Source organism: Rattus norvegicus, chromosome 10 (genome assembly GCF_021556685.1).
Source record: "Rattus norvegicus strain SHRSP/BbbUtx chromosome 10, alternate assembly SHRSP_T2T, whole genome shotgun sequence".
NCBI classification, from domain to species: Eukaryota; Metazoa; Chordata; class Mammalia; order Rodentia; family Muridae; genus Rattus; species Rattus norvegicus.
The window spans coordinates 107,157,892-107,184,134 of record NC_141543.1 but is presented as its reverse complement, the minus strand read 5'-3'; the positions used below and the strand labels follow the sequence as shown (position 1 = coordinate 107,184,134).

At 50.8% G+C, this 26,243-nt stretch overlaps 3 protein-coding genes across 8 annotated transcripts; 2 read left to right on the top strand and 1 right to left on the bottom strand.

Moving 5' to 3' along the window:
- The first annotated feature begins 2,291 nt into the window (after window positions 1-2,291).
- On the top strand, window positions 2,292-16,217 carry Slc25a19 (solute carrier family 25 member 19). Of its 4 annotated transcripts, XM_087572529.1 has the most exons (9): window positions 2,292-2,372; window positions 3,366-3,529; window positions 6,401-6,570; window positions 6,723-6,878; window positions 9,283-9,453; window positions 12,418-12,601; window positions 13,646-13,776; window positions 14,664-14,794; window positions 15,683-16,217. In XM_087572529.1, exons 3-9 carry the CDS (start codon window positions 6,439-6,441, stop codon window positions 15,762-15,764), a joined length of 987 nt encoding a protein of 328 aa, XP_087428655.1. In that variant the 5' UTR covers window positions 2,292-2,372; window positions 3,366-3,529; window positions 6,401-6,438; the 3' UTR covers window positions 15,765-16,217. The 4 variants fall into 4 exon arrangements, with proteins under 4 accessions (XP_087428655.1, XP_087428654.1, XP_087428656.1 ...); XM_087572528.1 differs by lacking the exon at window positions 3,366-3,529; XM_087572530.1 differs by lacking the exons at window positions 3,366-3,529; window positions 6,401-6,570.
- A 1,413-nt stretch (window positions 16,218-17,630) lies between these two features.
- Mif4gd (MIF4G domain containing) lies at window positions 17,631-22,595 on the top strand. 3 transcript variants are annotated; one of them, XM_087573283.1, is made up of 6 exons: window positions 17,631-17,775; window positions 18,526-18,659; window positions 20,889-20,998; window positions 21,116-21,271; window positions 21,444-21,479; window positions 21,878-22,595. In XM_087573283.1, exons 2-6 carry the CDS (start codon window positions 18,578-18,580, stop codon window positions 22,103-22,105), a joined length of 612 nt encoding a protein of 203 aa, XP_087429409.1. In that variant the 5' UTR covers window positions 17,631-17,775; window positions 18,526-18,577; the 3' UTR covers window positions 22,106-22,595. The 3 variants fall into 3 exon arrangements, with proteins under 3 accessions (XP_087429409.1, XP_087429408.1, NP_001014144.1); XM_087573282.1 differs by having other exon boundaries at window positions 21,387-21,479; NM_001014122.1 differs by lacking the exon at window positions 17,631-17,775 and adding an exon at window positions 18,133-18,213 and having other exon boundaries at window positions 21,387-21,479.
- Window positions 22,596-22,924: 329 nt separating this feature from the next.
- On the bottom strand, window positions 22,925-26,084 carry Mrps7 (mitochondrial ribosomal protein S7). Its single transcript, NM_001100471.1, has 5 exons — window positions 25,993-26,084; window positions 25,273-25,464; window positions 25,104-25,167; window positions 23,926-24,093; window positions 22,925-23,406 (listed from the first exon to the last, which is right to left on the bottom strand). The coding sequence occupies exons 1-5, from the start codon at window positions 26,073-26,075 to the stop codon at window positions 23,185-23,187; spliced, it is 729 nt and encodes a 242-aa protein (NP_001093941.1). The 5' UTR covers window positions 26,076-26,084; the 3' UTR covers window positions 22,925-23,184.
- Window positions 26,085-26,243: the final 159 nt, after the last annotated feature.

Genomic DNA, 26,243 nt, shown 5'->3' with positions numbered 1-26,243 from the left:
AAAAAAAAAAAAAAAAAAAAAGAAGATGGCTCAGTGGATAAGAATACTTACAAGTATGAGGACATGAGTTCGAATCCCCGCCACCCAGGTAAAAAATGACCCCAGCACTGGTGGTGGTAGTGGTGGAGGACCGGGAGGATAGGACAGAAACAAGTGGATTCCGGGAGCTCGCTGGTCAGTTAGCATACCCAAACAATAGCAAGCTAACCCTGAGAGACCCTGTTTCAAGGCAATAAGGAGGAGTAACACACCCTGCTTTGAGCCCTCATATGCACACAGGCACCTGTATGCAATACACACAACATACGACCAGTGCAAACCGGATCAAAGACATAGGCGTAAGCTGAAGGGCACGTCCATGCATCAGAACACACAGTGGAAAGAAACTGGAATTGGCCCTGACTTGAGGTTTTCCCGTTTCTGAGTGCTGGGATCTTCCTCTGATCGTGTCTGCCTGGAGAAATCTTTATGAACCTTTGCCTAGGCGTGGTCCACTCCTCCCGCCCTGGCAATATGACTAGAGTTCATTTAAATTAAAAACTTCTGGCCTGGAGAGATGGCTCAGCGGTTAAGAGCACTGACTGCTCTTCCGGAGGTCCTGAGTTCAATTCCCAGCAACCACATGGTGGCTCACAACCATCTGTAATGGGATCTGGTGCCCTCTTCTGGTGTCTGAAGATATAGCTACGGTGTATTCATATACATAATAAAGAAATTAAAAAACAAAACAAAACAAAAAAAACTTCTAGGCCAGGCATGACGACTCAGATCGGAAGTGAAGGAAGGAAGACCAGGGGTTATGGGTCATTCACAGCCACGTAAAAAGTTTGAGGACACATGAGAAACTATTTTAAAAAAAGAATTAGTTCCTGATACTTGAAGGCTGGCTCTGGAGATGACTCAGTCGGTAAAGAAGCTTGCTACCTAGATTGACAACTAAATTCAGTCTGTAAGACACTGTGGAAGGAGAGAACTGATTCTTGCAAGCTGTCCTCCGACCTCTCCTTCCCTCCTTCTGTACCATGACCACACACACACACACACACACACACACACACACACACACACACACTCCACACACAAATTGATCTTTAAAAATTCTTGCCACTTCTGCTACCTGGAGGACAAACTGAGAAAAGCTATCTAGAGATTCATTACTGCTCAGCCAGCTGTTTCTTGAGGTGTATTTAAAAAAAAACCAAAAACGGGTTACAGTGATGGCTCAGTGGTTAACCGCACTGATGGTTCTTCCAGAGGTCCTGAGTTCAATTCCCACTCTTCTGGTGTGTGTCTGCAGTGTACTCATATAAATAAAAATAAATAAATCTTTTTAAAACATTGCATCAAGGGCTGAAGAGATGGCTCAGCAGTTAAGAGCACCGACTGCTCTTCCAGAGGTCCTGAGTTCAATTCCCAGCAGCCACACGGTGGCTCACAACCATCTGTAATGGGATCTGATGCCCTCTTCTGGTGTGTCTGAAGACAGCTACAGTGTACTTACATATAATAAATAAATAAATCTTAAAATAAAAAGATGAAATAAAGAACTTTAAAAAAAGAAATTGCAGCAAATGGCTTAGATCTCAGATCAGTTAAACTTTTTGTTTGTTTTAGGGGACAGAGAGTCTCACGTAGCTTAGGCTGTCCCTGTATCAGGGGATGACGTTGGACTACTGATCATCCTTCTGGTGCCTAAGTTTCCTCAGGGGTACAACCCCCTTAAAGGTTCTTTTTTTTTCTTTTTTTTTTTTTTTCCGGAGCTGTGGACCGAACCCAGGGCCTTGCGCTCTACCACTGAGCTAAATCCCCAACCCCCCCTTTAAAGGTTCTTATCCCCGAGGTCTAACCTCGACCCAACTCCAGTCCTCCAGGCTAGTAATACCAGGTTTCCCGCCATCTTTTCCAAGTTTAAATTATATGGATTCTGAGACTACATTGATTTGAAAAAAAAAAAAAAAAATGGGTCAAGTTTGTCGGGAACCTAACATCCCACCCCCTCCGCCGACCTCAGAGGATAGGGCCAGTGGTAGAGGCCTCCTAGGTCGTAAAAGCCAGCTTCACCATCCGTATTTACGACGTCGGGAATGCGCACGCGCACTCTGTGGGACTACTCCTCCCAGGAGTCTCTACGCTCCTTCCCAGGGGGAAGGGCTTCGAAGCGGAAGACTACATTACCCAGAAGTACCTCGGAGGTGACATTGGATGGGCCCTCCGACCTACAAACGATTCGCCCAGCGGCGGCCAGAAGCTGCGCAGTGATTGGCCCAGCAGCCTGTCAGTTACTGGCAAGTGCAGTTAAGTTTTGCTGTTGGGCTATACTGAGAGGTACGGAGAGCTGAGCTGGAGGAGTCCGGCCGAGCCTAAAGTATCAGGTGAGTGGACCTCTGGCTTTGCTCTCTTCCTGGTACCCTCGAGGGCCGGTACCCCCACTCCGTGTGTCCGAACACAGAAGGGCAGGTATCCACTGGGGCGGGGACGGATGCTCACGTGGCACACCTGACCCCAGGAGCATCTTCAGAGGCACTGAAGGCGAATCCCTCCCAGCGCAGCCACCATCGTTGGCATTTGTACATGGGGTGTCCACTGCCCCGGAGTCACGGAGACCCCAACCCCCGGTACGCCTGGACAGTGTACTCACGCGGGGCCGATTGCAGAGCTCCTCAACAGAGCACATGGGCTCTCGGTTACTCACCGAAGGACACCTGTCCACCCGACAGTGGAGTCCGATATAAAAAAGGGACAGGCAGGGTGAAGAAACTCGCTTGCACCCCATCACTGTCACTCAGGTCAGCAGCCGTCCTCTCTCAATCCTGCATTTCTATTTATTTATATTATACATCATTTTTATCTGTTTAGATATCAAGATTATTAGTGCGCGAAGATTTCTGAATAAACAGGAGATTAATTTTTCCCTCTACTTATTTTTGTTATTGGTTTGCGTCTGTGTAACCCAGGCTAGACTCAAACTTGTATTATTAAGGATGACCTTGAACTCTTGGTCCTCCTGCTTCCAACCTCCCAAGGACTGGGACTACTGACTACACTGCCTTGCTGGTTTGTGCTTCTCATGGAGACCAAACCCAAATGTAATACTTTCTTTTACAATACTTTGCCCGGGTTGTAAAAAATGTTTGTGTCTTTGTAGTTTTCTGGAAGACAAACATTTTTAAAGCTTTTTAGGTGTGTATGACTTAACTGGTTTTTGTCACTTAATTTGATGAGTGGTTTGAACCAAGGCAGTCAGATGTCATCTCCCCCTTCCCGCAAGGGAAAGTCGAGTTGGTATTTTATTTCGTTTAAAAGACTATTTACTTTTATTTTGCTGTGAATGAGCATTTTGCCAGCATGTATTTCACCACACGCAGCCTGGGGCAGGAGACGGCCAGAAAGAGTTTCAGATCCCCAGAGATTGGAATGAAGACTGCTGTGAGCCTTCTTGTGGGTACTGTGAATAAGACCTAGGTCGTCAGAAAGAGCAACAGTCAGAGTCTGGTGGTGGTGGCACATTGCCTTTAATCCCAGAACTCAGGTAATAACCCATGGACAGGTGGGTCTCTGGGTTCAAGGCCAGCCTGCTCTGCAAGTTACAGGGCATCCAGGGCTATAGAGAGAAACCCTGCCTCGAAAAAACAGTGAACAACAAAAACAAAAGAGCAGTAGGCAATGCCCTTAACCACTGAGCCATCACTCCGGCCCTGGAGCTGACGTTTTAAAAGCTGCCTGTGGTTTATGAGAGAGCCAGGGCTTGAACACCAGTTTTATTTTATTTACATTTATTTTCGTGCTATGGTGTATGTGTGTGTACGTGCACAGGCGCACGTGTACAGGGTGCCCTCACCCACTAAGCCATCTCTGTAGTCACAGGCTTTATTTATTTATTTATTGGTGACAGTGGGTTTATAAACTCAGGGCTTTGTGCATAAAAGCCATGGACACTATGATCAAACACGCATGCTTCCCCTTGTGGCGCTGGGGAGTAGAGCCCAGGGTCTTGTACATGCTTGGCTAGCACTTTGCTTTTTTGTCTGAATTTCCTGGCATGAGACCTTTTATAGCCCAGGCTAGCTCCAGGTCCTCTTGCCCTTGTCTCCTGTGTGCTAGGTTATAAGCGCGTGGCTTTCCTTTTACCCTTCATGTTAAGACGGGGTCGCCCGGTATAGTCCAGGCTGGCTCTCACACTGTCTCAGTCTCCCTAGGAGTCAAAACCCAGTCTTCTGGAGCTGTATCTGGCAATGCAGAACAGCTCATTTCTAGAAATCCGGACACGACAGGCTCTCCCACCTTGCGCTTGGTCTCAGTGGTGCAGCTCCTGGCTGGGCTTGCAGGCAGAGTTGATAGTTTCTCCGCTTCTGTGGCAAAGGAGCCAGGACACTGCCGCTCTGCTCTCTCTTCTTCCCTCCTAGACAGCAGGAAACATGAAACTGTGAAGGACTGAGCAGCCCAGTCACCCCTAGGAGGTTCAGGGACAGCCTCTGCCCTGGTTTAACCCGACTCTCCCAGAATCTTCTGGGAAGGTTCCAGGGTAGATGAGAGAATGGAGTAGAACCGAGTGACCCAACCTCTTGCTCACTGTGCTTATTTGAGCCCTGGGTCAATCTGCTCGTCTTCCTAAAGACCTCTCTTTTTAGGTGTTTTGTTTGTTTCTTCCATTTCAGGGGCGTCTTAGTTAAAAAAAAGTTCTATCACTGTGAAGCGACACCATGACCTTTGCAACTTTTGTTTTTCTTTTTTTTTTTTTTTTTTTTTTTGGTTCTTTTTTTTTTCGGAGCTGGGGATCGAACCCAGGGCCTTGCGCTTCCTAGGCAAGCGCTCTGCCACTGAGCTAAATCCCCAACCCACAACTTTTGTTTTTCAAGTTAGGATTTCTACATATAGCCCTGGTGGTCCCGGAACTCAGATCCACCTGTAGGGGAGGTGATTAAAGGTGTGTGCTGGGCCTCACAGCAACTCTTAGAAAGGAAAACATACATTTAATTGGGGCTGGCTTACAGTTAAGAGGTTTAGTCCATTGTTAATCATGGCAGGGAGAGTGGTGGTCTGCAGACAGACATGAGCTGGAGAAGGAGCCAAGAGTTCTACATTTGAATCAGCTGGCAGGAGAGAGAGAGACTGTGACAACTGACTGACTGACTGACTGACTGACTGACTGACTGACTGGTCTTGACTTGAGCTTCTGAAACCTCAAAGCCCACCCCAAGTGACGCACTTTCTCCAACAAGGCAGCACCTATCCAGCAGGGTCACACACCTCCCAGTAGTAATGGGCCTTTGGGTCCCATTTTCATTCAAAATATCACAGGAGGCTGTGTCTGCTACATTAGCTGTTGCTGGCCTGGAATTTGCTATGTAAACCAGGGTGACCTTGAATTTGCAGTAATTCTCCTGCCTCTGTCTCAAGTGCTGGGTGGGATTACAGTTGAAGGAAACATGAGGAAGGCACTTGCTAGTGACTTTAGATAAGTGGTAGCTTGTTGGAGACTAGGATTATATTTTTAATTTAATAAAAAAGTTAGATGTATTTATTTCATGCATATGAATGTTTTGCTCACATGCCTGTATATATGTGCACCATCTGCATGCCTGGTGCCTGTGGAGGTCAGGAGAGGGTGTGGGATGTCCTGGGATTGGAGTTAGGGATAGATGTGAGCTGCAGGGTGGGCGCTGGGAATCAAACCAGGTCCTCTGCAAGAGTAACAAGTGCTCTTAATCTCTAGACCATCTTTCCAGCACTAATTTTATTTTTAATTATGAGCGCGCGCGCGCGTGTGTGTGTGTGTGTGTGTGTGTGTGTGTGTGTGTGTGTGTGTGTGTGGCGAGCGGGCCCTTGTGTCCCCCTTGCATGCACATATGTTCAGAAATGCTCAGAGGCCAGAAGAGGGCGCTGGATCTCTTGGTGCTAGAGTTACAGGTGTTTGAACCATGTGGACACTGGGGTCTGAATTCCAGTGTCCATGATTAAGCAGCAAGGGTTTTTAACTGAGCCACCACCCCTGGTTTATGATTGATCTTTTCTGTTACTGGTTGTGGAAGGTATAAATAAGGCCATGCTTCCATGGGCTTGCACCGGGCATGAGGATAGGAGGGGAGGGAGGGAGTTGGATCTTTGTTTTTGGGACAGGGTTGCGCTGTGTAGTCCTTATTATTCTGGAATTTGCTCTGTAGACCAGGCTAGCCTCAAACACAGAGATCCAACCCAGGCTAGCCTCAAATACAGAGATCCAACTGTCTCTGCCCGCCAAGTGCTAGAACTAAGGGTCACCACTGCCCTGCTGTTCAGGCTTGCATTCTAATTGAAGGAGGACCCAGGAATAAGGCTGGACAGGGAGGGCTGCTGCGAGGAGGTGGTACCCATGAAGAGACCCTAAGAAGGTGTCTTTACTCTCTGTGGCTTTTATACTTAGCCTGATACTCATGGACGTTGGACAGACCAGAGGCAGGGATGGTTGGCTATGATGCCAAAGCAGATGCCAGGAGTAACTCCAAGTTGGAGGTGGCGGTGGCGGGATCAGTGTCAGGATTTGTCACTCGTGCCCTGATCAGCCCTTTGGATGTCATCAAGATCCGATTCCAGGTACCTTTCCCTACTATTCCTTGTAATGGGCTCGGGGGCAGGGTTGTCCCAGCAAGGCAGTTCTGTCAAGGTGAAGTATTTCTTTTCCTTCACTTTGCCCTTGTCAGTTATGCCCCCTCCCACCCCCTGACCTTTTACACTTTAATCCCTAGCTCCAGCTTGAACGCGTGTGTCCAAGTGACCCCAATGCCAAATACCACGGAATCCTCCAGGCGGCCAAGCAGATTCTGCAAGAAGAGGGCCCAAGAGCATTCTGGAAAGGACATGTTCCAGCCCAGATCCTGTCCATAGGCTATGGAGCCGTCCAAGTAGGTACCAGGGAACCCAACTGGGTCTGGTCCTTGGGTCACACTGCTCCATGGAGCAGAGAAAGGCGAGGCAAGTAAGGATATTGCTTTCTGAGGCAATCCCCACTCTGCCCATGGGAAATCCGCTGTGACCACCTGAGGATGTTATCAGTTAGCTACACCTTAGGCCTTCCTTACCCACAGCCTCTGCGATTTCCCCTCTCCTGATCCTGTCCCAAGTGGTACCAAGTGGTACTCCATTTTTCTTCTTTTTTTTTTTTTTTTTTTTAAAGATTTATTTATTTATTATATATAAGTACACTGTAGCTGTCTTCAGATACACCAGAAGAGGGCATCAGATCTCTTTACAGATGGTTGTGAGCCACCATGTGGTTGCTGGGAATTGAACTCATGACCTCTGGAAGAGCAGTCGGGTGCTCTTAACTGCTGAGCCATCTCTCCAGCCCTCCATTTTTCTTCTTTAAATTTCAGATTACTTTCCATTTATTTCTTCTGGGGAGAATTGGGAGGGATGCCTGCTAAACAATTCCTGCCAGGGTGTCGAGGTCAGAGGACAATTTACAGGGGTCAGTTTCTCCTTCTGTCCTTTGTTGTGGTAAACGGCAGAACGGTTCCCAAGCGTACCCTGGCGGTCTCTTCCCCTTGCTAGTTCTGGCTCCAGCGGGCCATTGGAACTATGGCTAATTCATCTCAGATTAGTGTCTCTCCCAGTGGCTCTCTGCTGGCCTCGAATTCTCTGGTTCCAGCCACCCGGTAAAATCAAGACTCAACAAACTGCAACCCAACAATCGTATTTACATGTTAAATTCTCAGTCCACAGTACATCCACATGATAAACTCACAGCCAACTGATAAGGATATAAACTGCCTACCTAGGATATAATTTACCCATCTAGACACACATCCACCCCCTAAGAATAGTCATAACAACCTGTAAATGTGAGAGAGGAATCTTAACATCCGCCGCCATGTTCTCTCGGCTGCCTCCTCCTCGCTCCAGCCTCCTCTGCCTCTCTGAAACTTTTCTCCTGTCCATCTCGTCCAATGATAGGCCCCATTCTAAACTGTACCTGCCTTCACCTGCGTAATGACATCAACCTACAATCCTTCTGTCTCCTTCAACCTGTGAGGTATATCCTATTGTCTTTCTGATTCTCCAGAAAAGAAAGCTATGGCAGAGCAGGTCCTGGGGTCCACTAGGGGTTTGTTGTTTTTGTTTTTTGCTTTATTGGAGACAGGTTTTCTCTGAGTAGCCCTCTGTATTCTGGAACTTTCTATGTAGAACCGGCTAGCCTCCAACTCCCAGAGATCTACTTGCCTCTGCCTTCCAAGTTCTGGAATTAAAGGCGTTCAGCACTGTGCCTGGTTAGGGTCCCAGGGTTCAAATTCAGGCCGTCAGGCTTGGCTGCAAGCACCTTTACCCGCTGATTCTTCTGGCTTTGGAAATAGCCCTTCTCTGGATGCTCCACTTGCCTCACTGGGACACGACAGGAACATACAGCAGGTGCCACAAGGGTTGTAGGATGCTCATGGTGGGGTGAAGAGCAGCACTGAGCTTGTCACTTGTGACTCGGCTGTGCTTTGGCTGAGGACCCTTGTATGTCAGGGTGTCCATGGGAAGGTTTGGCAGGAAGGACAGCATTTCATCACTCACCCTGTGGCCCGACCCTCACAGCCATCCTGTGAGGTAGGTCTTATTCCTCTGTTTCTACACAAGAGAAGGCTGTGACTGAGAGTGTGTATGTGGTTAGTCAGCCAGCATCATTCTCAGGAAGATGACAGAGCGGCAGCTGGTGTAATAGGGGATGTGGAGCACCGCCGTAGGGGCACATGAGAAGCCCTGGCCTCGATCCCCGCAAAGCAAAAATAATGACAAGGTTTCTCCGTGTAACAGAGCCCTGGCTGTCCTGGACTCAACTGGTCGGCCAGACTGGCCTAAAACTCAGAGATCTGCCTGCCTCTGCCTCCCAGGCGCTGGGGTTAGTGTCCTGTTCCACCACGTCCAGCTCTCGTTTGTCTGATAGAGGAGATGGTGCCCGGGGCCTGTGAGCTCCCACTGAACCACCCCTAGGCTAATCCAAACCGTCTCTCCCTTTCATTTTAAACGTGTGCGTGGGTCGGGTGTGTGCATATGAGTGCTGGCATCAGATCCCCTGGAGCTGGAGTTCAGGCAGTGGTGAGCTTCCGCATGTGGGTGCTAGGAACTGAGTTCTGCTCTTAAGTGCTGAGCCAGCCCCTTTCTTAACTCTGGGTACTTGGGTTGACTCAAGTGGATAGGAAATATGTCTCTCTACTCTGCCCACAAGGTAAAGGTAAGGCATCAGTCACACGGAATGGCCCGTTTCTCCTTCCAGGGGGCAGTTTCCTCAGCATGTCCTCAGTGGCTTTCCACTTACTTTTGCAGTTTTTGGCCTTTGAAGAACTGACTGAACTGCTTTACCAAGCCAACTTGTATCAAACCCACCAGTTCTCAGCGCACTTTGTATGTGGTGGCCTGTCTGCCGGTACAGCCACCCTCACCGTGCACCCCGTGGATGTCCTGCGCACCCGCCTTGCAGCTCAGGGGGAGCCCAAGGTGAGCAATCAGGACCAGATGAGGGGAGCCTAGATGAGGAGAGAGCTCAGGAGGTGGGGCTCCTGTCCCTTTAGGAAGCAAAGCTGGGGTGCCTTGCCTTCTCAGCACAGCAGCTGGTTTGCACGGCTTGGAAATAATCTGCACTCTGTGAGGTGCTCTGTGTCCAGTAGCTCAGAGCCTTCCTGGGCAGATACAGACAGCAGGAAGGGACCGAAACGGAACAAGTGTCCAGCAGAAAGGGACTGAAACGGGACAAGTGTCCAGCAGAAAGGGACTGAAACGGGACAAGTGTCCAGCAGGAAGGGACCGAAACGGGACAAGTGTCCAGCAGAAAGGGACCGAAACGGGACAAGTGTCCAGCAGAAAGGGACCGAAACGGGACAAGTGTCCAGGAGGAAGGAACCGAAACGGGACAAGTGTCCAGCAGGAAGGGACCGAAACGGGACAAGTGTCCAGCAGGAAGGGACCGAAACGGGACAAGTGTCCAGGAGGAAGGGACCGAAACGGGACAAGTGTCCAGCAGGAAGGGACCGAAACGGGACAAGTGTCCAGCAGGAAGGGACCGAAACGGGACAAGTGTCCAGCAGGAAGGGACCGAAATGGGACAAGTGTCCAGCAGGAAGGGACCGAAACGGGACAAGTGTCCAGCAGGAAGGGACCGAAACGGGACAAGTGTCCAGCAGGAAGGGACCGAAACGGGACAAGTGTCCAGCAGGAAGGGACCGAAACGGGACGTGTCCAGCAGTGGTCCGAGTGAAGGCAGGCGTCTGGGGACTTGGGACTCAGGAAAAGGCCGAAATAGCCTCAGCGTTTCCTCACTGGGTTGAAGGTGATGGCGTGGGTGAGTCAGTGTCTAGGAAGAACTTGCTGACAGCACCGGGCCAAGCCTTATGTCTAGGGACATTTCCTCTTGCTGTGACCAAAAGCTCTGATATAAGCAACTTAGGGGAGGAGGAGCCTAACATGGCTCACAGCTGGAGGTGCTGTCCGTCCACGTGGAGAATCCTGGTGCTTTCACCTTTGACCACCAAAGGTGTACAGTGTGCCTAGGCCCACACACAGAAGTAAGCATAGGGGCTGCAGAGGTGACTTAATGGTTTAGACCACTGGCTGCTGTTCTAGAGGACCCGGGTTCAATTCCCAGCACCCGGAGGCATCTTACAAACACTTGGAACTCCTGTCTGGGGATCCAAAGCCGCTTTCTGGCCTCCGCAGGTCCTGCCTGTGAGACAGACATACCTAGAGGCAAAAACCTGTCTCAGACCTTCTATTGCTACAGTGAAGTCCCATGACCAAAAGCAAGTTGGGAGGAAAGGGTTTATTCAGCTCACACTTCCACACTGCTGTTCATCACCAAAGGAAGTCAGGACTGGAACTCAGGCAGGTCAGGAAGCAGGAGCTGATGCAGAGGCCATGGAGGGATGTTACTTACTGGCTTGCTACCCCTGACTTGCTCAGCTTGCTTTATAATAGAACCCAGGACCATCAGGGATGCCCCACCCACAGTGGGCTGGGCCTTCCCCATCAATCAGTAATAAAATGCCTACATCGGGATCTTAGGGGAGCATTTCCTCCATGGAGGTTCCCTCCTTTCAGATAACTCCAGTTTGTGTGTCAAGTAAACATGAGACCAGCCAGCACAACACCCGTACACATAAAGTCAAAACTGTAAACGTTCTTTTAGAAACACAAGTATGGGTGTCTCTTGTCCACCCATCCTATGGTTGCATTGGTGGTAAGAGAACATTTTGTTTAGAAATGGTTCTGAGGGGCTGGGGATTTAGCTCAGTGGTAGAGCGCTTACCTAGGAAGCGCAAGGCCCTGGGTTCGGTCCCGAGCTCCGGAAAAAAAGAACCAAAAAAAAAAAAAAAAAAGAAATGGTTCTGGTTTTGCCTGGCTTTCGTGTCACTCACGATGGAGGCTCTGGTTGGAAAGCATTCTGATGATATTTTGGGTGCAGAAGCAAAGTCCTGTAGGAAGAGTCTGGAAGACAAGCATGGGGGCACTGTGGTGGCTCCTGGGCTAGAGGGAAGGTGGGTGGTGACAGCCCATCTTGTCCTGTACTTCCTGTTACTTCCCGACTTTGGGGGAAAGATGATAGAAAGGAAAAGATGGCCACAGTATCCGAAGGAGATCAGGCTATACCTCTGCTAACAAGCCGCAGGGCCTCTATAGACTAACGTGCTCTGAGCCATGTACTTGTAAAGATTTATTTTTCTTTCTGTGTGTGGGTATTTTATGCCTGTGCATTGTGTGTGTTGTGCCCACACACTGGGCTCTGGAACAGGTAGCTGCCATGTGGGTTCTGGGAACTGAACCTTGGTCCTCTCCAAGAGCAGAAAGAGCTCGTCTGCTTTCTCAGATGTGGGACACATCTGTTTATATGCCCCTGTTATATAGAGGCAGAGTCTCCCTAAATTGCTCAAGCTGAGAGTTTGAGGCCCCCTTTTTTTTTCTTTTTTTGAGACAAGGTCTTGCTATATAGGCCTTGCTGGCCTAGAACTTGCTATATAGACGAAGCTGGACTTCAACTCATAGAGATCCTCCTGCCTCTGCCTTTCGAGTGCCAGGATTAAAAATGCGTGCTACCAGCTATGCCCAGTTGGCCTTAAACTTTTTTCCTTAAGACTCTGTTTTTATGTGTATGGGTGTTTTGCCCACATGTATGTCCATGTACTGTGTACATGCAGTGTTCACAGAGGCCAGAAGAGGTTACTGGAACTGGAGTAAATAGACAGTTGTTAGCTGCTGTGGTGGTGCTGGGAACCGGACCTGGATCCTCTGGAAGAGCAGAAAAGTTCACTTCATCACTGAGCCATCTCTCCACGGATATCTTTAGTTTTCCTAGACCAAAGAGGAAAAGTTACACTCCCGGAAGCTGGGTTTTAGATCAGAAAAAGATGCGTTTGGGTGGACAGTATCTCACCAGGTTCCCTCACTCACACTGTGCATGTGCATGGGCAGATCTACAGCAATCTGAGAGAGGCCATACGCACCATGTATAGGACGGAGGGCCCTTTCGTCTTCTACAAAGGCTTGACTCCCACTGTGATCGCCATCTTCCCATACGCGGGCTTGCAGTTCTCCTGCTACCGTTCCTTGAAACGCGCTTATGACTGGATCATGCCGCCAGACGGAAAGCAAACAGGTGAGATGCCCCCACAGCCTAGCCTGCTGGGCCACAGCCTCTGGGAGCCTTGAGGGCAGCTTCCCCCTCAGAAGCTGAGGCCGACTGTCAGCCCCTGGCTCTGCAAGCCTGCCACATAGAGGGAGCTTCCTTCCGGCTTTCCACAACTCCCCTAGTCTTCCAGAAGCCAGTGTATTTCCAGTGAATGGCCCTGCTGTCCAGTTTTTTGTTTTGTTTTGTTTTTGCTTTGTTTTGTCAGAAGCCCAACTTACAAATTGTATTTTTTGTTGTTGTTGTTGTTGTTGTTGTTGTTGTTTTTGTCTTTTTATTTCGGTGGTTCTTGTTTGGTAGGGAGAGGGGCACAGTGTCCCACTCTCATTTTAGGACTCACAGGCTCTGTGCCTCCTGGAGGGAATGACTGTACAACGGACCCTGCTACCAGGGTGGCTAATGTGCCTGTCGTCATTCTTGCTGCAGCTTCCCTTCTGAGAAGCAAGAATGCTTGTGGGGTTTTGTTCTGTGATGGAGGATGTGTGTGGGTACTGTCCATCTGCATGTGTGTCTCTGCACTGTGTGTGTGTGTGTGTGTGTGTGTGTGTGTGTGTGTGTGTGCGCGCGCGCGTGCACTCAAATGCTTGATGCCCTTGGTGACAAGAAGAGGTCCTTGGATCCCCTGGAACTGGAGTTACGGGCAGTTGTGAGCCACCATGTGGTGCTGGGAGTAGAACCCAGGCCCTCTGGAAAAACAGCCAGCACTCTTAACTGCTGAAGCTGTGTGTGTGTGTGTGTGTGTGTGTGATGGGGGGTATCCAAGGAGGTCAAAAGATCCCCAGGAGTTGCTCTTAGAGGCAGTTGTGAACTGCCTAATGTCAGTGCTGGGAACAAAACTTGATTTTTCTGGAAGAGCAGCAGGTGCTCTAAAACCCTGCAATAGTCCTTCTGCCCTGCCCTTCTCTACTCCTCTCTTCCCTCCCTCTCTTCCCACCCCTCCCCCAGTTCACTCCCTCCCCCTGTCCTACCCCCTGCTCCATCACCCTTCTTCTCAACATGGTGTCTCTGGTTTAGGGAACCTTAAAAACCTGCTTTGTGGCTGTGGATCTGGAGTCATCAGCAAGACCCTTACGTATCCCCTGGACCTCTTCAAGAAGCGCCTGCAGGTGCGGGGCTTTGAACATGCCCGATCTGCCTTTGGCCAGGTAAGCCGTCCTGTGCAGCTGGGTTGGGGAGAACTGGCAGTGGCGACCCTGTCCCTGCTCTGGTCTTCTGGTCTTCTGTAGCTTTATTTCTTTGCATAAACACACCTGCACATTTTTATAAAAACAAGGTTAACCTGGAAGACAGACAGGCAGATCACTGAGTTTGAGGACAGCCTGGTCTGCAGAGCAAGTTCTAGGACAACCAGTGCTACACAGAGAAACCCTGTCTCAAAAAAATGAAAATAAGGTTACACAATGCAAGGTTTTGTAACCTTCTTTTTCTATCTACCAGCATGTCCCAAAGAGAGCATTTGGATTTAGATTGGTAGAAATGGCAAGAGCCCAGGACAGAGGCCCTTTTCCTGAGGGAAACTAGTGTGAGCTGGCTGACTGGAGGGAAGGGCACTCATGGAGAACCAGTGGGAGCCAAATGTTGAAATGCCTTGAACACCAGCCAGACGTGGAACTTGGACTTGATACTGGATGCTGTCCTAGTCATCAGGTGTTCTTGGAGCACAACATGGGGGGGCTGTTTCTTGGGGACATGGGCCAGGCTAGAGGTGGGCACTGGTCAGGGAAGATCTACTGATGGCTCTACTCAGACCTGCTGCCCGAGGGGAGCAGGAAAATAAGGTGAAGACTCCAAGATGGGCTAGAGCTGTCCCTGCACCACAGAAATCAGTTAGATGCTTCCTACTGTGAAGGAGTGCTCTCCAGCCACCGGCCCCCAGGCCTTCCATTAGTTACAGCACGAACTAGAAAGAATGAAGAACTCCCTCACGCAGGGCCTCCTTCATCCAGCAAGCAGTTACCGGGAGCTACCTTGCGACGGGCAGTCATGGTTTTAGTCACTGCTTCCTCCTCAACCTCCGCCTTCCTCTCCCCAGGTTCGGAGCTACAGGGGCCTCTTGGACCTCGCCCAGCAGGTGCTACAACATGAAGGCACCCGGGGCTTCTTCAAGGGCCTGTCCCCCAGTCTGATGAAGGCTGCACTCTCCACTGGCTTCATGTTCTTCTGGTATGAGCTCTTCTGTAACCTCTTCCATTGCATAAGGAGGGAAGACAGATAGCTGTGAGGCAGGAGGGGCCTACGGTCTGCACTGAAGGCCCCTCCCCCAACAAGACTTGGCTCCAAGCTCATACTGAACAATGGCTGCTGCCTGGTTGGCCTTCTAGGCCAGCTGCTGTGCGCATGAAGAGTCATCCAGAGCTGAAGGCAAAAGAAGGCAAGGAAGGGCCTTTGCTGAACAGAATGAAGAGAGAAGGGAGTGCTTGCACTGTAGAAAGAAGGCCGTGGGGAAGGAGCCTGGTGCCTGGTGTGTCTCTCCTCTGACCAGCCTAACCTGGAAGGAACTGACCATCTTTTTTGTAGTCCTGGTTTTGGGGAGAACACTCCCTAGTCCTGGTAGGACCACACTGGAGTGCAGACAGGTGGGATCGGGCTTTTTGCAGAATTCTGACCTCCACAACTTGGTCTGTTTCTCCTGCCAACTTATTTAATAGACATTAAAGTAAAAGGCGTGTTCCTTGTGTCACTCCTGTAGCTTAGGAACTACATCCCCACTGAGGGAGGATGATGGGAGGGCCCTTTCTGGCCTGCAGCCCTGAGGTAGCCATACTCATCAGCTTAGGGGAGAACCCTACCATATGGGTAGCTTCTGAACTCCCAGACCCAGACCTTTGTGCCTGTGAGGCTCAGGGACAGGTGAGGAAGGAAACAGACAGAACCAGCTTCTAGGCAGAAAAGGCAGGAAGTGAAGGGGATGTGCTGAGCGGGACTGGAGTCGGAAAGTGTTGGCCTGACCCTCAGTTTTGTTACTGGGCTTGGTTAGCTCTGCCGAGTGCAGAGTGCTCAGGGCAGGGGCCATCAGCTCTGCATGCTGCACACTGTGTCCTCTAATCCCAGGTGGCCTCGGCCCCACAGCGGTCCAGTGATGGGATGTCCGACAGCCTGTGGTGGTCCAGTGATGGGTGTCCTGGTGAGATAGGTTGGCACCTGCCAGCAGCGCCAGTAACCCGAATTAAGAGGGAACATTTTGCTCACAGGGGCACAAGAAACATGTGACTGCCGACTCTTCCATACTCAAGCCTAGCAGTGGGGTGGTCTAGAGAGGGAGGGGAGGAGAGAGTTCTTGACTTTGAGGGATCCCGGACCCTGCCATGACTTGGATTGTAATGTCTGCTGTGAATGGCCTGATCATGGAAACTGGGACTCTGCCCTGCCTGTCAGTCGCATTCTCAGCCTCTGTGGTCCACTGTAGCCCTCCCCTACTGGTTGAACCTTTTGTGATCTTCTTTTCTGAAGGCCCAGGGTCACTTGGGAGGGCTTCTGAGGCCGGCAAGCTGTTGGCTAACTAGGCTTGGAGCAGCAGGAGTGTTTTGTGACCCTACTCCTGGAGAGGTGTGAATAAATGTATATACCAGAGAAGGAGCTGATTACAGACCATTGTCAGGATATCTGTCTTGGGGCCTCTATTGCTGTGATAAACACCATAACCAAAACGCAAGTTGGAGAAGAAAGGGTTTATTTGGCATCACATGGAGGGGAGCTGCTTACTGGCTTGCTCAGCTTGCTTTCTTATAGACCCAGGACCACCAGCCCCGGGATGGCCCCACCCACATCAGGCTGGGCCCTCCCCCATCAATCACTAATTAAGAAACTGCTCTGCAGGGGTTGGGGATTTAGCTCAGCGGTAGAGTGCTTGCCTAGCGAGCGCAAGGCCCTGGGTTCCGTCCCCAGCTCCGGGAAAAGAAAAAAAGAAAAAAAAAAAAAAAGAAACTGCTCTGCAGTCTTGCCTGCAGCTCAATCATGTGGAGGCATTTTCTTAGTTGAGGTTCCCTCCTCTCAAATGACTTTAGTTTGTGTCAAAAACTAAAAGCTATCCAGCACACTACCAAAGTCCAACTTGGAGAGCCAGTGGGTTACCTTGGAGGCTACTTACAGGAACAGAAATGACTCAAAAGACAGCTGCATCACCCAAAGCTCAGCCTAGCATTGCAGAGCTCATGAAAGTGGGATCCTGGAGCACACTGTGCAGTCTGTGGGCAGCCCAGCAGATTAGAGTCCTCCAGGCAGCTTGGCCCATCTGAGCCTCTTAGGTCAACGTGAGCAGTCTCAAGAGGGTGCTGGGCAGCTCCTGGCTCATGCTGTACCGGTGTGCTGGCTCCATCCTTTTGAGGGGCTTTTACACCATTAGTAGGGAGGGGTTTCCAGGAGCCTTAGAGTTGTTCACTTCCCCTACTTAGAACATCCTGTATCTTAATGTGCTCCCAGTGTGGTGGGATGTTGTTTCTCCTTTATCTTAACCTGGAAGATTCAGAGTCGGCTGTCTGAATTTTTTTTCTTTTTAATGAAGTCTCATTGAAGTAAATTCCATGCTCATTCCCCTGCTCTCAGGAACTTCTTGTGCTGCCACAGAGCAGAGTTCTTTTGTACCCTGAGTGCTGTGGCAACTCTTTTTTTTTTTTTTTTTTTTTTGGTTCTTTTTTTCGGAGCTGGGGACCGAACCCAGGGCCTTGCGCTTCCTAGGTAAGCGCTCTACCACTGAGCTAAATCCCCAGCCCCATGTGGCAACTCTTAAAACCGCCTCGAGCTTTGGCGCCTGGTCTCCTGTGCGCAGCAGTGATGCTCCCGATTCCTCCCAGGAAAGACCCAGGGCCCTTTATCTTGGCTGTCCCTTTGATTTAAAACTTACTTTGCCCTGACTGGCAGGAGAGGGAGTTGCCAGGGTGTGCCCTAGCCCTTACCCTCCACTTTAACGGGCCAAACCCCTGACGGCTACGCCCCTCCTCCTGGGCAGGCCACTCCCTCCTGAGGCTCCTCCCACTCGGCACGGCCGGGGAGTCTCTGACCCAGTTCACCTGAGCCGGGCAAGGGACATGGTGACCCCGGCGTGGGGTGCGACCCGGCAAGACCAAGAACTTCAAGCGAAACGCAAGGCAGGTCCGGCCCAGCGCTCGGAGGCTTTTGCGGTCAGAAACAAGGCGGAGGTGCGCCGGGTGAGAAGGGGACAGGGGCCGGTGAGCTCGCGGCGCGCGGCAGTGGCGGTGTCGCAGTTGTCGGGTGCTGATCTGTCTCTGCGCCAAGCGAGGGAGCGGCCCGGGGCGGCGGCGGGGTGCGGAGGCTAGGGGGGGCCGTGACCGGCAGGCGGCGCTAGCGAGTCGCCCGGGCGCCGCAACGCGAGAAGAGCTCAGCCGCTGCGCGGTACCACGCCAGGCGCGCGCCGCGCAGCGCCCCAGACGCAAGCCCCCTCCCAAGCAGGCCAGCCCTAGTCCAACGGCTGCAGGGGTAGGCTTTGTAGGCTGAGAGGACTGGCAAACGCCGGGAGAGAGGGGCTCGGAGCCCTGCTGGTATCAGGATCCGCGGCCCGTACTGGGCCAGCATTCTCCATGCCGGATGATATGGTCGAGGCTGACGGTTACCTCTCTCCACACCCAGTTCAGTATTTGCTCCCCTAATTTTACCCTAATACTGACTGCTAATAACCCAGATCCTGCTGCGACCGTAGATGAATTCCCGCTTCATTTCTCATGAAATCCCAGAAGCCTGGGTTTCCTTCTGGTGACTACTTGGTGCCCGAGTTCTCCACCCGAAGCCAAGTTTGGTGGGCACTCAGCCAACCACTGAACGCGACAGAAAGTCCAGTTCCACCTGTCCCAAGGCCTGGTCTGCCCCGCCCAGTGCCTACAGGACTAGAACCCGGACCTTTGTGATTCACACTTGAAGCCTCAACCATCTTTGCTTCTCAGGTGCTGTCACATTAGTTTCAGGCCAGTGAAAAACTGCTGAGGCTAGACCGTCATGGGCGAGGCCAGCAGAGATGAGTATAAAATCCAGTCTTTCGATGCAGAGACTCAGCAGCTGCTGAAGACTGCACTCAAAGGTGAGCCTACCACCTACCACTTAATTTGTGTCAGGTTGACATAAAACTACCCAAGTCCAACTTGGTGAGCCAGGGAGGTTCCCAGACGCAAATTCTGTTTGGGTAGGAGCTGCAGTGGGGCTGAGGCTCAGAGCTAGGCAATGCCCAAGCCCTTCCTTGGCTCTCAGAGTAAGTCACAACCTAATTCTTGATCTGGAAGACACCTACGTTTAAGCCATTGCTTTGGAGAATGGATCACAGAGTTATGTCTAGGATCATAAAGCCTTTACGTGCACATTAAAGGGAACAAACTGCTTTCTCTTTAGAGTCTTTGCATTTGGCGAATCAGCACCCTTGAATGCACAGAGATGCCTGATTTGGACAGAGGTTGGAGGGGATATGTAATTGCACTGTAACACCCAGGACAGAAATTTGACAGGACAATTAGCAGTTGCCATCATGTGCTAAGCAAACATTTCAGAGAAGCCTCTGTACAACTACTCATGTCTGGAGCCTCTGTGTTTGGAGAACACACAAGCCATGGTCCTGGTGCATGCCTGTAACCCCAGCAGAGTACAGAGGCAGGAGGAGCAGCACAAATCAAGGCCAAACTGCTCGACATAGAGTACCTGGGGGAGGAGAAACGACCCCCCCCCCATTTAGAGCATTTATGTGCTTTACAACTTTAACCCCAGTACTCAGAAGGCAGAGAGAGAGGCAGAGAGGCAGAGGGGGGTGGATCTCTGTGAGTTCCAGGATAGCCAGGCCTACATAGTGAGATGCTGTCACCAAAACAAAACAGAACCATAAAGAACATTTGCAGAGGACCTCCAGAGGCTTTGGGTAACTTAGTTCCCAGGATCCCGTGCTGCCTTCTGATCTCCGGTACCAGGCAAACACATGGCGTGCATACATACATGGCAAGCAAAATATTCATACATATAACATGAGTGAACCTTAAAAAAATTACATGGTGAGCTCCAGGCCAGCCAGAGCTAAACAGCAAGACAAGACTATACCTCTTTTTTAAATTTTTTCTACAAACCCTTGTGTTGAGGGCTGACTTTCAATAATAAATAGATCACAAGGAGGGAGCTGCTCTGAAGATGACCATCTCAAAAATAAATAAAAAAACAAAAATGAAGTCTTGGCATCAGTGTACATTCATCTGGGTAGTGCCAGAAAATAAAAGATATATAGCCTAGGAAAAAGAACTCCCGCCTGTGCTTTGCCCTCCTGCAGCCTCCAGACCTACATTCCTTTACTTATTGGCACAGGGTTTCTCCCTGACTGGCCTACAGCTCAGAGATTGGCCTGCCTTGTCCGCTTAAATATTGGGGTAAAAGGTTTGCACCATTCCTGAAAGATGCAAATAAATTTTGTTTATGCGCATGCCTACTGTGTGCATGTGAACCCCGAATATGCTGTGCCTGTGGGGGCAAAGGAGGGTGTCAGACCCTCTGGAACTGAAGTTGTAGGCACCTGTGAGCGGCCGGCATGGAAGCTGGGACTCGGGCCTGGGTTCCCCGCAAAAGCAAGCGCTCCTACCCACTGAGACATTGCTTCAACTCTGATTGGGCAACCAGGGTCCTGACAGTGAGAGCTGCCCTAGGCTCGCTTGCAACCACTTTCACTGGAGAATATACTTTTTTATTGGTTTGGCTGCTTTGTCTCCAATCTTTGATCTATGCATAGTGGGCATTGTGCTTGATCCCTAAATCACACCCTTTACACCTTCAACTTTAAATATTTTCTTTTTTTAAACAGGATCTCACTAGCTCTGGCTGACCTGGAACTTGCTGTGTAGACCAGGCTGGCCTGTCTCTGCCTCTCAGGTCATAGGATTATAGATGTGTACCACCCAATTCAGCTCCTTTCTTTTGAGACAGTCACTTTTGAGTAGCCCAGGCTATCCTGGAACTTTGTCTTTAGCCAAGGGTAACCCTAATGTCTTGGTATTTCTCTTGAGTGCCTTCTGGATGGCTTTCCCTTCATCTTTTAAGCATGTGATGGAGCACTCTATTTATTCCAAGTATCTCCAGTCCTTGGGTGTGGTTGACTTTAATCCCAGTATCCAGGCTACAGAGGCAGGTGGATTTCTGTGGGTTTGAGGCCTGGTCTACATAGTGTGCCAGGCCCGCCAAGGGTACATAGTGAGACCCTCTCTAAGGCAACAAAACCCACTTCAGTGCCTGGCAGATGGGCAAGTGTGACGAGGCAGGCAGCTGTAGACCCTCCTGTCTCTCTCAGATCCAGGTGCTGTGGACCTGGAGAGAGTAGCCAACGTGATTGTGGACCATTCTCTGCAGGACTGCGTATTCAGCAAGGAAGCAGGACGGATGTGCTACGCCATTATTCAGGTTGGGGGCCTGGCAGAGAGGGTCAGGGCCAGGCACAGGCTGGCCAGAAGACAGACAGACAGGCTAGGGCAGGTAGTGACCAGTGCCCTGCTTACTACCCTCTCTTCTGACTCACAGGCAGAGAGTAAGCAAGCAGGCCAGAGCGTCTTCCGCCGTGGGCTCCTCAACCGGCTGCAGAAGGAGTACGATGCCCGGGAGCAGCTTCGAGCATGCTCCCTGCAGGGCTGGGTCTGCTATGTCACCTTTATCTGCAACATCTTTGACTACCTGAGGGTGAGGCAAGGGAAGTCACCTGCGCAGCAGTGAAGGCCTGTGTCCCAAGGCCAAGGCTGGATGGCTCCCCACTGTCACCAATGCAGCTTCCCTGCTGCTTTTGCTCTCCCTACAGGTGAACAACATGCCCATGATGGCCCTGGTTAACCCTGTCTATGACTGTCTCTTCCAGCTGGCCCAGCCTGAGAGTCTGAGCAGGGAAGAGGAGGTGAGTGGCCACTGACAAGATCTTGGAGGGCAGTGCTCCTCAGCCAAGTGCCCAGCAGGGGCATCTAAGGCCTGTAGACAAACTACAATGGCTGGAGTTTATCCAGAACAGAGGCCAATGCTCCTTTTGCTAGGAATGGCAAAAACTGTGGCCAGCTGTGGTTACAGATGGCCCAGAAACCAACTGTGAGTCAGGGGTTTGCAGAAGAGAGGAGGGTTAAGTGACAGTTTGTGGAGACAGGCCTGGTCAGAATGTTCTGGACATTTAGTAAGATCTGGGCCATGCCCGCTGGTGTCAAATGAAGCAAGGGCAAAGCACAGTACTCAGCACTGCTGTCACAGCCGCGTGCCATGCTGGCTCTCCCTCTGGCTGACCAGGTCTTCCCACTGCCCCTGCAGGTGGACTGCCTGGTGCTGCAGCTGCACCGGGTTGGGGAGCAGCTGGAGAAGATGAATGGGCAGCGCATGGATGAGCTCTTTATCCTAATCCGGGATGGCTTCCTGCTCCCCATAGACCTCAGCTCCCTGGCCCGGTTGCTGCTGCTGGAGATCATTGAGTTCCGGGCAGCTGGCTGGAAGACCACGCCTGCCGCTCATAAGTATTACTACAGTGAGGTGTCTGACTAAGCTAGGCTCCACGTGCGCCTATGGCTGCACACGCCTTTTTGCGACCCTCCTTAAAAGCAGGCACCACAATCCTTGCCTTAGTCCCTTCCAGACTTTTCTGACTGCTGTGGTTCTGCCCTCTTCCCTCACTCTAGAGCTGAAGAAACCATAGAGACTTGGCTGGAGACTGTCCTGTCTTCCTGTGCCTTCAAGTCCTTTTAGTTTCCCACCACCTTCCACCTGGGGGTGGGGTGGATCAACTAACAACCACTGAACTGTGTAACCACTGGTGCAACACAACCTTGGTGCCTCAGTTTTCCCATCTGTAAAATTGGCAATTATAGCCATCGGTGGAATGCTTTGGGATATTAAGGGCAAGTTACAGAGAACTGTTTTATATGTTTTATAGACTTTTGTGGCAATAAGCCTGTTTTCTCCAGTCCATTTTCATGAGTGACTGCCTCACCAGGTTGGGGTGGGGGTTTTCTAATAAATATTTTCTGAAACCAAACTGCATCTTCGCATAACATTCAAAGTGTACCCCAAGAAGAAAGAAGAGGTCTTTAATCCAGATTGGACCTGAGTTCTTGGAGGAAATCTCTAGAGACATAGTCTGTCCCTATGGGGGTGGGTTGGGGGTATGGAGCAGGGGAACCATCTGGATTACCGGGCACACATGCCGCTTCTGAGTGCATCCACTGAGAGGCAGCTTCACTCAGGTTGTAGCCACCCAGCTTCTAGCCGGTGTGGGAGAATCAAAGAGCTTCATAGGATGAAAGATCACATTACAGTGTTCTCCATCCTTAGCTTCCTTCCAGAACTTTCCAACGGGACAGTAGCTCAAGTGTTTCACTTTTATTAGTGGTAATATGTGTATATATGTTTTGTCTGCACATGTGTCTGTATACCATGTGTATACCACAACGGTCAGAAGTTGTCTTTGGAACGGGAGTTACAGGTGGTTAGTGAGTCTCCACGGGCTGCTGGGAATCAAACCAGGTCCTTTGGAAAGAGCAGTGCTTTTCACCACTGAGCCATCTCTCCAGCCCCTCGAGTGGTCTCTTGTGGCAGTGTGTCCTTTCCCCACCTCTCCTTTCCTGCTACCACCAGCGGTAGTGGGCCAGGGCACGGTTGGCCTCAGCCATCTTATGCATATTGTGCTTCCTCTTGATCACGGGACCCCTGTTGTGAAAAGCCTCCAGCAGCTCATGCGACAGCTTCTCTGGCATCAGCATCCGTCGAGGCTTGTTCTCTCGGCACTCTGTGATCATCCACTTCATGGCCAGGAAGCGCCGGCGTCGGTCAGCCAGAGGCACAGGGACCTAGACCAGGAGGCACACTTTATCCAGGGACCTCTGTGACTAAGAACACTGACATAGTAAACACTAAGAACTTTCCTTCACCAGAGGAAGCTTTGTCAAGTTGACATAAGCACCACTTGGAAAACCCTGCTACCAGAGCCATGCCAGCTACTCCAGGCCAAGGGTGCCTAAAGACTGCTTTCTGTACCAGAAGTGCTTGCCTGGTCTCCACTTCATGCCACACACCAAAGACACAGTGAAAAAACACCCTGGGCTTAGGAGCTGATACTAAAGGGGAAATAACCCAATATAATAATATAAAGTAGCTAACCGCTGAGATAGGGACCACTACTTCTGTTCAGCCACCCAGGACACTGGACAATCTGCCCTTTGCTTGTGGCATTTACACTTTGGGCCTCAGATGAGCAGCTTCTGACAGTCCCCAGTCTCTAGGGCTATCGCACGTGGCCCAACTCTGGACACTCACTCACCCACCGACCTGTCCCACATGCAGGCTGCCCTGCTTTACTGTCCACTCACCTGGTAGAAATGACCCCCTTTGAGGATAGGCACCAACCCAATCACAGGCTCACAGTTTCTCAGTGCCTCGTGGAAGATCTTGTAGGGGTTCCGTTCAATGGTTGCCTGTTCCTCTGCTGAGGCCGCACGGTACTTTTCAAACTGCTTCCTTTTCACGGCTTCCAGAGTCTGCAAAGACACGAAAGAGGCTGCTCGGGCCCTCACCCAGCTCGCCTGAGAGTGGTGTCATACACCTGTGGCTGCACTTGAAAGCTGGAGGCAGGAGAATCAAGAATTGAAGGTTATCTTCACGTGCATGGCAAGGACCAGGCTGTGCTCCATGAGACCCTCTTTCAGAAAAAACAGGGTTTAAGTGCCTCTTACTTTGCTAGACTATGACACCAAGAACAGGTTAAGAATAGCTTTGCTTGGGGTTGGGGATTTGGCTCAGTGGTAGAGCGCTTGCCTAGCAAGCACAAGGCCCTGGGTTCGGTCCCCAGCTCAAAAAAAAAAAAAAAAAAAAAAAAAAAAAGAATAGAAAAGAATAGCTTTGCTTGTTGTTTTGAGACAAGTTTCCCTGTGTAGTCCTGGCTATCCTAGAACTCACTGTGCAGAACAGGTTGGTCTCAAACTCACAGAGATCCACCTGCCTCTGCTTCCCATGTGCTAATACCAGAATGGCAAACTTCTGGGGAACTTGGTGTAGCTCTGGTCGGGATGATACTAGCTTTTGACTATCTTGATCTCAAACTTTGCCTGACTCTGCCTCCTTTTGTTACGTTTGTGTGTGTGTGTGTGTGTGTGTGTGTGTGTGTGTGTGTGTGTGTGTGTCCCCGCAAGACTGGGTTTCACTATATAGCTCTGGCTATTCTGGAACCCAAAGATCTGCCTACCTCCAGCTCTTTGTGTTTGTTTTCAAGATAGGATCTCACTATGCAGCTCTGTTCCAGAACTCACTCTGTAGATCAGGCTGGCCCTGAACTCAAGAGATCTGACTTGTCTCTGCATCTTGAGTGCTGGAATCAAAACGGCGGACACCGCCAATCCCAGATCTTGGAAATTTCAATGACAGGAAATAGAAACTGGTTCTCTAGTTTTGAAGCCACCGAGTAAAATGCAGACACAGAACAAGGCCAGAGGGAGCAGAACAAGGCCAGAGGGAAAAGAAAGAAAAGGCAAAGAGGAGGCAGCGGGCTTACCTGGGCCATGAGTGATCGGGCCAGAACTTTGTTCCCCCCCTTCATCATCATGTTGGTGAATTTGCTTCAAGGAGAAAAACACGTAGCTTACCAAGGCTGTACTACGGATCTCTCAGCAGAAACCTTCCCCGGGCTATTTCCAGCCCAAAGAGGAGCATCTGCACCTCACCTGATGACAGGGTCTGCGAACACTGAGCTCGTTTCAGTCGCAGCCGCAGCTTTGATGAGCTGGGTTTTCTTGAGCTCCAGGTCATACTTCTCCTCTTCGGTGAGTTCCGACACCTGCTTGCGGTAATGTTCCTTGTCAATCAAGGGGTCCCTGAATTCGGGGGCATAGCGGCTCCACCTCACCTGTGTGATCCTGGGAGTAGGGAAGAGGAGGAAGCAGACAAGAGAACTCCACGGATGAATCTGTGACTCCACAAAAGTGAACAAGCTTGACTTAACAGTAAGCTTGTTTGCCATCACGCTGACGAGGGACAGTAGTGCTGGGACCGCAAGCTAAACCTGACGGTAGTTTTGACTCTTGTCCCAAGAGGTAGGAAGCCCTCTCCGAAACTGGCCATTTAAACTTATTCCTTTGCAAGCTCTACTTCAAGAGTCGGTTCTCCCCCAACCGCCTAGGCAATCCCAGTCCTGAGATCTCTAGCGTGGCCGCACTTTCAGCTCTGGGTAGACCCGGTCTAGGTCAACCCAGCCTGTCAGGCAAGGGGCAAGCTACTAAGCCCTCAGTCGGCCCGTTTAATGGCTTGAGTCAGCCATCTCGGTGCCTCAAGTTAGTGCTCTGCCACGCCAGGGCTCAGCGCGGCTTGTGTGTGGCTCCTTCCCTTTCCCCAGGTCCTCCCGTAAAGGCCCGAGCGGCAGTCCCGGCTACGCGTTGCCTTCTCACCCTGGAAGGTTCCAGACAGCACACCTCACTCCCAGAGCCAGCCCCGACCACCGACGCGCGGCGCGCAGTGCGGGGGCAGCCATCTTGGCCGCTATCAGGACCTCGGAGGGCTGTCCACAGCGCGCCTGAGTGAGTGAGTGACAGGATACGGATGAAAACCTGCACAGTTTGCCCAAGCGTGGGTTTTACGTCAGGGGTTTCCTCCAAGGAAGAAGGAAGAAAACATTCTCGTCCTCGCGGTATCCGACACA